The following is an 11,557-nucleotide window of genomic DNA, read 5'->3' on the forward strand; positions in this document are numbered from 1 at the left end:
AAGTTGCGGTACGTTCTTGGTGGAAGAAAGGGCATATATAGGGACTCAAAAAGTGAAAAAGGGGCAAGGCAAACCATTTTGGCTAAAGCTGAGTTTCAAAAAGAACTTGAAGCTGAAGAGTTAGGTTGGGATTAGATTGTGGAAGACCACAAAGGAGCTTGAACTTTATTCCTTAAATCAGAGGTCTCTAAAATGGGTGTGCTGGGCTAGCCATTGTAATGTGGGAAAAACAATTAGAACTTCAATTTATATTGCTTATCTTAAAAAATAAATTAATATTTTTTATATGATGCTTTGACACTGACATTCTCATTTTAGCATGTTAGTAACATGCTATACGTGTTAATTCAAGTGTCCTAAGGATAAAATGAAGGATTGACAGAGGTGCACTTCCTTCCACCTTCAGAATATTGCAGCACATTATAGTTTACATTTATTGAAGAATTATATTATCTTAAATAATAATATCTTTATAAATTTGTAAAGTAATGGAGAGGACCAAAAAAGTCATTTTTCTTGTGAAAGTTCCTTGGTTATGTCATGGCAAAGTTCTTAGAAGAGTTGTGGAACATAAGAGTGAATTAAACATTTTTAAAATTTGCCAAACTTCTGTGGCTATGAATATTAACTAAGAGCTTTTGGTTTTGATTTTTTCTTTTTTTAGAAAAAATAAAGCACATAATCTGCTTCTTCAAAGTCCATTTTAATGATGAGTGAGGAAGTGATTGCTAAAGAGATTGTTTTAAAAATGTATGCTTGGAAATGTTTCTATCATTTAAAAAATTTTTGTATTATTTAAAAATAATGATAAAAGTGTCAGTTATAAAAATTCATATTTGCCTATCTGAAAAGATTTAGAAACAGAATGGTTTACCTTATGTTTTATTTACTGTTAAAATTGTTAAATACCAATTTTAATTGTAGGAATAGACATTGACATCAGAGTAGATGGAACTTTTCTAGTCATAACATCAAAAATAATCTTTGCAAAATTGGTGCATGGGACTAAAAATAAAACATTAAATATAGTTTAGTATGGATTATCTGTTTGACTCTGCTTATCTTTGTGAAGTAGAAACAGTCCTCACTTTGCACAGTGCCATAGTAACTGAACCAATCCCACTCTTTTAGAGGTTCATAGTGACTGAAGTCACATCCGTTACCACAGAATTGTGCAAAGCAAGGAATTTATTCCAGTATGCATGTGATCCTGTTGACATAGTACCATGCAAAAGTGAGTACTGCCTAAATCTTTATCAGGAGCCATTAAAACCAAAAGTTTAATTAAACTGAAATTAGAACTTTTGAATATCTCTAACACAGTGTTAAGTCAAGATTTTTTTTTTTTAAGGCATCTTTAATTACATATTCTCCATAAATACATGGTTAATGTATTATGGGGCAGTGACCTGCTCAAAAATCTCTGTTACTAATGGGGCACATAATCAAAAGAATTTGAAGACTGCTACTATAAAGGAGCCTTTGAAAGTTTTGAGCATGAGAATGACAATGTAAAACTGTGTTTTAGGACGACTGATCTGATGATAGTGTAAACTGCCACAAATTGAATAGGTATAGTGTTACAGTAGTTCAGGTACAAAGTATTAAAGTCCAAAACTAAGTTACTACGCATAGGGAGAGAAAAGGGAAGAAGGAATACGTATTTCTAAGAGAAGATGAATAAACTTTTGAGTTTTCTTAGTTGGGAATGTGGAAGATGGAATATAAGTAAAGGACCTAAATGTGCACTTTATTGAATGTTAGGTATAATACCATTAACAGGGAGTCAGGAAGAAAAGACTACAGGGTGAAGTCATGGGGTAAGAAGATGCATTTACTTTTATATATACATTGAGGGTTGTTTTTTTTTTTTATTTTTAGGCATGTAGACTCATCTCCTAAGCATAATTATTAACTGAGATAATGTGTTTAGGGCAGCATATCAGAATAGTTAAAAACATAGATTCTGGAGCCACATTGCCCTGGTTTGAATTCTGGGTCCATCAATGGGCAAGTTATTTAACAGAGGTTAAGTAACCTGTGCCTCAGTGAGATAGTAATAGAACTTAACATATATGGTGCTGAGGAGATTAAATGATTAACATAAGGTGTTATATTAATGACACCTGTGAACTCCGTGTGTTTTTTAAGTAAATAAACATGGAAAGTGCTCAATAAATAGTAGCTATATACAGTGCAATCATAATTACAACCTTGTGTGCCTATCAGTACACTACTTAACCAGAGATTAATAGTGTTCCCTGCCACACAAGGAACCTAGAGTTCGGTTGAGCAAACATTCACCATGCTTTTGTTTTGGGCCCAACACTGTTATAGACATAAGATATACAAATGAAAAATATATTAGAAGCCCTGCCTATGTGAAAACTTACAACCTGGTTAAAGAGTATAGTAGGACATACACAAGAAAAAGCTATTAGGGTCTAATTATTTTGCAAGATGTATGGATGTATGCATTCCATGAGTTCCCAGTAATTTCAGAAAGCTTCATGGACAGCATGTCCTCTACTTCTGTATTTTTCAAAGCTCTAGGTATAAACAATGTCCTTAACTAAATGTTTATTGAATAGTAAATCGGGTGATTAGCTGAGGAAGACTGCAGGAAATATTAAATGTGAATTATTAAGAGGAATCATTCTTATTTCAGTTCCAAGAAACTATGATCCTACCTTACATCCTTTTGAGGTCTCACGAGAATATGTAAGAGCTTTAAATGCTACCAAACTGGAACGGGTATTTGCAAAACCATTCCTTGCTTCCCTGGATGGTCACCGAGATGGAGTCAATTGCTTGGCAAAGCATCCAAAGAGCCTGGCTACTGTCCTTTCTGGGGCATGTGATGGAGAGGCAAGTGTCATTCTAAACATTGATATTTTGAACTAAAAATTATTATATTACAAATATTTTCCTTCAGTTTTTTAGTTACTGAAGGTTTTGCTTTGATTTCAATTTAATTCTCAAGACTAAATTTTGTTTGAAATATTAAGTTCAGTAGTTTCTTATCTAAATCTAAGAAATAATTAATGTAGTAGCTTAAGTGCCATAGTAACTGAACCAATCCCACTCTTTTAGAGGTTCACAGTGACTGAAGTCACAGCTTAAGGTTCAATTTGCCAGTAAATAAAATACTAAATCATGTTTAAAGTTAAAATATTAAGGCTAAGTTTCTTTCACAGAGGATGTCACAACAGTTTCCCACTCTGGCAAGGAAAAGTTTTGAAACTCTTTAAGCTAGAATTGACTACTTGACAGATTTCTGCTTGTTTATATACTTACCCATATGCATTGCCTTATTTTCATCCAAAGGATTTTGGTTTTAGCTGCCTAGTAGAATGATTCATAGCCTTTTCAATGTTAATTTTTTTTTTTTTTTCAAACGTGGTACTCCTATGTCTGAACATTTTACATTTATAGTTCACTGAACTTTCCTGGTATGGTTTATCATAGGTTAGAATTTGGAACCTCACTAAACAAAAATGTATCCGTACAATACAAGCACATGAAGGTTTTGTAAGAGGAATATGTACTCGCTTTTGTGGGACTTCTTTTTTTACTGTAAGTATAATGCCATTAAGTTTTAAATCATTAAATTTTGTCAACATGTATAAGAATGATCTAATTTAATAAATTATTTTCAGGTTTATTTATTTGTTTCAAGGCCCTTTTGGAGTTTCACAATGCAAAATAGCTTATTAAATCTTGAAAAGCTCTAGTTTTCTTTATTTAATCCAGCCTTCCTCGTGCTTTGACTTTTTATGAATAATTACTTAATTACTGAACATTATTCAACTATTATAGAACATTATTGAACTAATAATGTTCAGTAGAACTCAGTGTTCTAGTGAACACTAAAAAGTGGGATTAATGGAAGGTCAAGCTACAAAGGTCGTTTGGCTTACTCTGGAGGATTTTAAGTGCTAAGGTGAGTAATTTGTACTTCATTTGTAAGAAATCGTTGAAGTTTTGTTTTGGGGGAATAAGATATACAGAACATAAACCTTACCATTTAACTGTTTTAAGTACACATTTTTGGCATTAAGTACATTCACGTTGTGCAGCCATCACCACCAGCCATCTCTAGAACATTTTGTCCTCTGAAACTAAAATTATATTCATTAAACAATAACTCCTCATTCCCCTCAGTCTCATTCCCCTCACTTCCCTCAAGAGGTTCCAGTCTTGACTTCAGTAGTTCAGGACCAGCCTGAGCAAGAGCGAGACCCCATCTCTAAACATACTCAGGTATTGTGGCAGGCACCTATAGTCCCATCTACTCAAGAGGCTAAGGCAAGAGGATCACTTGAGCGCAAGAGTTTGACACTGCTATGAGCTATGATGAAGCTATGGCACTACCCAAGGTGGCAAAATGAGACTATCTCTAAACAAACAAACAACAACAACAACAAAAGAACAGGTTGCCTAGGTGCAAGAGCTAGTTTACAAGGAAATAATAAAGGAAAAAAGATGACAGCTGGGGAACCTTTGTTGAAAGATTGTCATATGAAAAAGGAAATAGACTAATCTGCTACTCCATTAAGGAGAATTAGAAATAGGTGTTAATATTCAAAGATTTGATTTGGGTGTAAAGAAAAACTTATTTGCTATCAAAAAAACAGAATAGGTTTTAGCATTTAGCTACTTTTCACTAAAAGGGTGCAGACAAGCTATATGATCACTTTCGCTATATGTTGTAGAAGAAATTGGGTGGTAAGTTGGAACATACAACAACCAAGGGTTCTTCCAGTTGGTCATTCTTCTGGATATATTGATTAATGTCCCAGCCAGAGGGTTTACTATATTTTTTTAAATGCTTAAAATAAATAAAGGTTGATTTGCAATATTATCCACAGTGGCCAAGTTTGGGCAATCAACCTAAGTGTTCAGCAATAGATGAATGGATAAAGAAAACGTGGTATATATACACTATAGAACACTATTCAGCCTTTTAGTAAAAAAGAAATCCTTTCATTTGGATGAAACTGAAAGACAGACACAGAAAGACAAATACTTTGAGATCTCACTTTTATATAGAATTGAAAGAGGCAAACTTGTAGAGACAGAGTATAATGGTGGTTAGCTGGGGCTTTGCAGGAGGATTGGAGAAATCCTCAAAAGGTAGCAAAATTTCAGGTAGACAGGAAGAATAAGTTCAGGAGATCTATTGCACAATGTGGTGATTAAAGCTAATAACAATGTACTATATTCTTGGAAATTGCCAGGAGAGTAGATTAAATTTAGTTCTCACCACAAAAAAATGGTAAGTATGTGAGGTAATGGGTATGTTAATTGGCTTGATTTAGTCATTCCACAATGTACATGTATATCAAAACATGTTATATCAAAACAAAATACCATAAATACGTACAATTTTTTTGGTTAAAAAGTTATATAGTTAAAATTTTAAAAATGAATTAAGTCTGAAAATGTTTTTTTTTTTTTTTTGTTTTGTTTTTTTTTTTTTTTTGTGGTTTTTGGCCGGGGCTGGGTTTGAACCCGCCACCTCTGGCATATGGGACCGGCGCCCTACTCCTTGAGCCACAGGCACCGCCCTAGTCTGAAAATGTTTTATATTCACTATTTGTTTTTCCCTTTTTAAAAGTAACGCTTGGTTTATCAGAGATAAGACAGGTGAAAACTACTTGGTGTAATTTTAATACTTAATGTTTTTTTAAAAATGTAGATGTTGCAAAATGTAGCTTGCATTTCCTAAATTTTATGGTGTCTAGGATAATCCCAGTTTCTGTTTTTGTTTTTTTTTTGGGAGTGGGGGTGAGACAGCATCTCCGTCTGCTGCCCAGGCTAGAGTACCACAGCAACCTCAAACTCCTGAGGTCAAAGGATCCTCCTCCCTCAGCCTCTTAAGTAGCTGGAACTACAGGTACCTGCCACAATGCCCAGCTAATTTTTTTTTTATTTTTAGTAGAGATAGGGTCTCTTTCTGTTCAGGCTGGTCTCAAATTCCTGAGCTCAAGAGATCCTTCCGCGTTGGCCTCCCAGAATGTTAAGATCACTGGTGTGAGCCACTGCGCAGGCTCTGTGGCTCAGTGAGTAGGGTGCTGGCCCCATATACCGAGGGAGGTGAGTTCAAACCCAACCCCAGCCAAAACTGCAACAATAAAAAAAAAAAAAAAAAAGATAATCCCAATTTGTAATAACCAACAGGCCCTTCTTTAGTTTAGCCAGCCTGAAAATGATGTTGTTCTAGCCAGACTCATACTCTCCTTTGGCTACTCATTTATACAAAATGTTAAACTTTTCTCAAGGTTGATGGTCAGATCAGTTGTTTGTAAGGAAGTTTATTCTTGAGTTTGCAGACACTATTTATCAGAAACTTGGTTGAGAGATACTGTCCCAAGGGAAGAGGTGCTCAGGACACAGTTTATCCTGTTTTTGTATAAATGCTGAAATATCTCATTATGTGAATCCAGGTCAGCTAAGACCTGGGTACCCAGATTGTATCTTACTAGCTCCAGCAGAATCAAGTTTCTAGAATTGAGTTTTAGTACAGTACTAGGAGCTCAGGTTGTTAATAAAATGTAGCTCATTGTTAATAATACTTTTTGCTTATTATAAGGATGTTAAGGATTCTATTGATTAGCATCCTCAACAAAAGAAATTCCTATCTAATCTTAGTACTAAACTAACACTTCTCTACTAAATCCTTTCTTCTAATAGCTTATCTATTCTAATCTCATGAGCACTATAAAGCATTTGGCAGGAAGTGTTTCCCTTTTTGAATTTGCCACAAGAAAAGAACTAAATTCATAGTCCTTCCATACATAGATATGTGTCTTTGCTAATATTTGTATTAAAAGTGGATATAGAGGGACTTTGCCTAACAGTTGCAATCAGGTAAGCTGGCTTATTGTACCCTCAATGAATCCCCAACAATAAAAAAAAAAAAAAAAGTGGATATGGATTTCTATTTAATATAGAAATGTCAAGTTAAAATTAGCAATTTGGTATATATATGTACTAGATTTATGATTATTTTATGTTATCAACCCCAAACCACATTATATTATACATTCTGTTCTGCAGTTTATTTCACATGGTGCCTTGAATATGCTTGCCAAATACTCATGTCTAAATTACCATAGTTTGTTGCTTCTCCTTGATTTGAGCTAATCTGCCAACAGTTCTACTCATCATTGCTTTACGATCTGTGCACCTGTCAGCACAATGAGAAGTCGTAGGTAGTTGTCTTTACTAACGCTGTGAAAATAGTTTTAACCTTGTGGGCCCCCAAAAAAGTCCTCAGGGTTCTCCAAAGGCCTGTAGTTTGTGATTTGAAAACCACTGACTTTAATAACTCTTTCTGGAGTTCTGTGTCATGCAGAGAAGTACTTTGTCTGTTCTCTAGTATTTTCATGTTATTTAATTTTTTACATTGAAAACTGGAGTTTTATTTTCATGTAAGAAAGACATCACATTGGCTCAAACATTTTAAATAAATAACCTGATAATACAATACCATTTTATTATGATCCATTTTTCTCCCTAGTTTGAAATGCCATCCTTATAATATGCATGACCTAACTTTGCTTCTTTTGTTTCTTCTTTTGTTCTACTTATACTGTTTTAAATTTTATGTACTTTATGTATTTGTCACTAATCTTTACTATAACAAGGTGAGATATAAGTGCATCATTAAATGTTGGGAGAATATATGGTATATGTAAGATTTTTTAGCAGATGCTTATAATTTGATATATATGTTAGCACGTTTTAATTTATAAGTTATTTGCTGTCATCATAATAAAACAAATATTTCTAGGTCGGTGATGACAAAACTGTGAAGCAGTGGAAAATGGATGCCCCAGGCTATGGAGAAGAGGAAGAGCCATTGCATACAATATTAGGAAAGGTATAAAATACATTGACTCATACTTTGCCTCTTAAAATTCTTCTCTTGTATAGGAAATTATTTTCATAGTTATAATTTCCAAAAAAAAATATGTAAGTAATAAAAGACTTTAGGCTGTAATCATTGACAACATTTAAGAAATATTTAAGGCAATGAGGGGCTTTCAAAGCTAAAGAATTTTAACAGTTTTTGGTGTTCTATGCTTTTAGCTAGAGAATGCAATGAAACATTCCTTATAGCAAGGCCATGAAGGAAAATCTGTAAGGTAGAAATTCAGAAAAAATATTTCAGCTTCTTCCTGGTTTATATCATCTTACACAAAACTCAGAACTTTTGAAAGAATCCTTTAGGAAATGAAGAAATGTAATAATATGATGCTTCTTATATAAATCTTATTTACATTTCTGTGAATTTTTTCTGTAAATCAGATGATATGATTTAGTTATAGCTTAAGTATAATTCAGAGCATTTAGCCTATTCATGTTTTATATTACTTACATTTTTATATTAGACAAAATTCTAAAGTTAGATTTAATCTTAAACATGCATTTAAAAAATCACTTTGTCATTTTAGATTATGGTTAGCATATATTTAGGCATATACACAGAGGGTGCCCCAAAAATGTATACACATTTTAAGAAAGGAAAAGACTATATTAAAATTGTAATATTCGAGTCATGTTTGACTTCTACAATTATAAGAGATACAAAATACAGCATTCAAGGTAATGAATGTTACTGGTATATATTGAATATTACAATTTTTTAATACAGTCTTTTTCTTTCTTTAAATATGTATACATTTTTTTGGTACCCTTTGTATATATTTAGAATGAAATTCCCCAAAATTGGTTTCATTCTTATAAAAGGTCTTATCTCCTTATGGTACTGTTTCCCCTTTAAATAAGGGCTTCAAAGTAGTTTTATGGTGAACAGGGGTTTTCTCTTAAAAAAAGGAAGAAAAGTTTAAATAAATATATTTAAAACATTATTCTGCAGATTTGAAATAGTAATGAAAAAACCTATCATAACAATCTCTTTACTTTTAAAGACAGTGTATACTGGAATTGATCATCACTGGAAAGAAGCTGTTTTTGTCACATGTGGACAGCAAGTAGACATTTGGGATGAGCAAAGAACCAGTCCAATATGTTCAATGACCTGGGGATTTGACAGTATAAGTAGTGTTAAATTTAACCCAATTGAGGTAATATTTCTTTTTAAAATGTGTTCTGCTTATTGTTTGTGTACTGTTTAATAATCCCTGTTTAAGAAACTTTTGAATGTGTGACATAAGAATTTTCTAAATTTAATAGTATTTCGTCAGTTTTCCAGATTGTATCTGAGTTCTCTTACCCTTGGTTGAAACTCAACTTGTCTACTTGTGTTTAGTCTCAGATATAAGCACCATTAGAGGAGGAGTGTGTGCATGTGCTCATGGAGGTGGAATCCAAGCAAATATAGAACTATTGAACTTTACTTATACTCATGCCTTCAACACTCACGTTCCACATGCTATATCGTTGTACATTTAGGAAGACATTAATTTTTCTTAACCATCTTGGAGGTCAGAGGAAGCAACATTGAACATGGTTTTGTCTACTTATAATTGATAAGGATATCAGTGCTTCATAATAACATGTATGATTATTTTACTGCCTGACAATTAGTTAAGAGTTGTGTTTTTCTGTGCTCAGTAGTCTGAATTGTGATTTCTAGTTCCTTCTAGATCTAAGGAAAGAGTTGGAGATTGGCCCCTACTATTGTCTACTAAGGTCTGGACTTAAGAATTGAGGCTGCCCCAAAGACTAAGCCTCCTGCCTGGACTCCAGATCTTTCTCTAAGCTTTCTCTGAGTTTATAACAATAAATGAATCCATTATCCAGAAGTCTGAAAAGAGTTGCCTTTTCCTGCAGAAAGAAAATGAAGTCACTGCATGTATGAGCAGATTTTAGAAGTTTATCAGGAGGCTGTCATTTTATGTTTTTTTTTTTTTTTTTTTTTTTTTGTAGAGACAGAGTCTCACTGTACCGCCCTCGGGTAGAGTGCCGTGGCGTCACACGGCTCACAGCAACCTCTTAACTCTTGGGCTTACGCGATTCTCCTGCCTCAGCCTCCCGAGCAGCTGGGACTACAGGCGCCCGCCACAACGCCCGGCTATTTTTTGGTTGCAGTTTGGCCGGGGCTGGGTTTGAACCCACCACCCTCGGCATATGGGGCTGGCGCCCTACTCACTGAGCCACAGGCGCCGCCCCATTTTATGTTTTATAAAAGAAAATCCTAATATGCCAATTTTATACTTTCAGAGATCAAACCTGATAAAAGGAGGAAAGGAAAGGTAAAGTCTAGGTAGCAGGGTATAAAAAGTTTATATGATGAAGATGAAGTGCTTCATTGCGATATGAGCTTGGCCTTGAGGTATTTCTAAGAAGTCAGATAATCAGAGGACACTATTCCTGCTGCCAGTGTGTACCTACATACTCACTTCTTGGAGTGGCTGCAGGTCTACGATAGGGGTTGACAGGCTACACACTGTGAGCTAAATGTGGCCCACTGCCTGTTTTTATAAATAAAGTTCTAGTGGAATATAGCTAAACTCTTATCTATAGCTGTTTTTGCTGTATAATGGCAGAGCCAAGTAATTACTACACAGAACCTAAAATACTTACTCTCTGGCCCTTTACAGAAAGGTTTTTGGTATTTTGTTTGCTTTTTGAGACAGGATCTTGCTCTATCACCCATGCTGGAATGCAGTGATTTCATCATAGCTCACTGCAACCTCAGACTCCTAGCTCAAGTGATCCTCCTGACTTGGTTTCCTAAGTAGGTGAGACAAGCATGTGCCATCTTACCCAGCTAACTTTTTTAGTTTCTGTAGGGACAGATCCTCACTGTTTGCCTAGACTGTCTCGAACCTGGGGCCTCAACTAATCCTCCTGCCTTGGCCTCCCAATGGTGAGATTATATGTGTAAGCCACCATGCCTAGCCCAAGACAAGGTTTTGATCCCTGGTCTGGAGTGTCTGTCTCTATTATATCTTCCTAATTTCATCCTCCATCTCCTTTCTCCGTGTTCTCCATGGCTGTGGTAAGGTGTGGCCTACAGGGACAAGCCAGCTTTGCAGAGCAGAACTAAGGTGACACTGAGCAGAAGCAGACTACAAACATGAGCCACTTACAGGAACATTGTACGTCCTACTTTGTGTGGAGCTAAGGCAAAATTCTATTTCCTGCCAGTGTGCCTTTGCTGGCCATGTACAAGTCACAGTTCTTCTCTATATTTGTTTATCTTTAACATGAGATTTATTATCTCTCCTTGTGTATTTCATAAGTTTGTAGTGAGTATAAAAGTTGATAATATTTGTGAATATTTCTTAAAAGACCTATACAAATTTAAGATGGTGATATTATTACTGTAAAAAAAAGAAAGAAAAGAAAACCCAGGCAGATATTGATTCCTACTTTTTTAAGACACCAGCAACATCTTCTGTGTCTCTACTTTGGCTTACACTATGCCAGAAGAGCTGATGACCAATTCAAAAATCAAAATTAATTGCTATTTTCAAACTTGCTTGTGTAACAGCTGTATTTGTTGAGTTGTGGGTATTATTATTATTATTACCCTTATGAGCTGACATAGTGGTAAAAGCAAATGGTGTTCATGTCTTTT

At 34.7% G+C, this 11,557-nt stretch overlaps 1 protein-coding gene across 1 annotated transcript in view; it reads left to right on the plus strand.

Moving 5' to 3' along the window:
- DCAF13 (DDB1 and CUL4 associated factor 13) overlaps window positions 1-11,557 on the plus strand; it is a 30,216-nt gene that overhangs the window by 2,222 nt on the left and 16,437 nt on the right. Inside the window, exons 2-5 of the mRNA XM_053559657.1 lie at window positions 2,669-2,868; window positions 3,469-3,576; window positions 7,799-7,888; window positions 8,940-9,095. Of these exons, the coding sequence (XP_053415632.1) occupies window positions 2,669-2,868; window positions 3,469-3,576; window positions 7,799-7,888; window positions 8,940-9,095 (554 nt within the window). The remainder of the gene's footprint in view (window positions 1-2,668; window positions 2,869-3,468; window positions 3,577-7,798; window positions 7,889-8,939; window positions 9,096-11,557) is intronic.

This window comes from Nycticebus coucang, chromosome 13, assembly GCF_027406575.1.
Source record: "Nycticebus coucang isolate mNycCou1 chromosome 13, mNycCou1.pri, whole genome shotgun sequence".
Classification (NCBI taxonomy): Eukaryota; Metazoa; Chordata; class Mammalia; order Primates; family Lorisidae; genus Nycticebus; species Nycticebus coucang.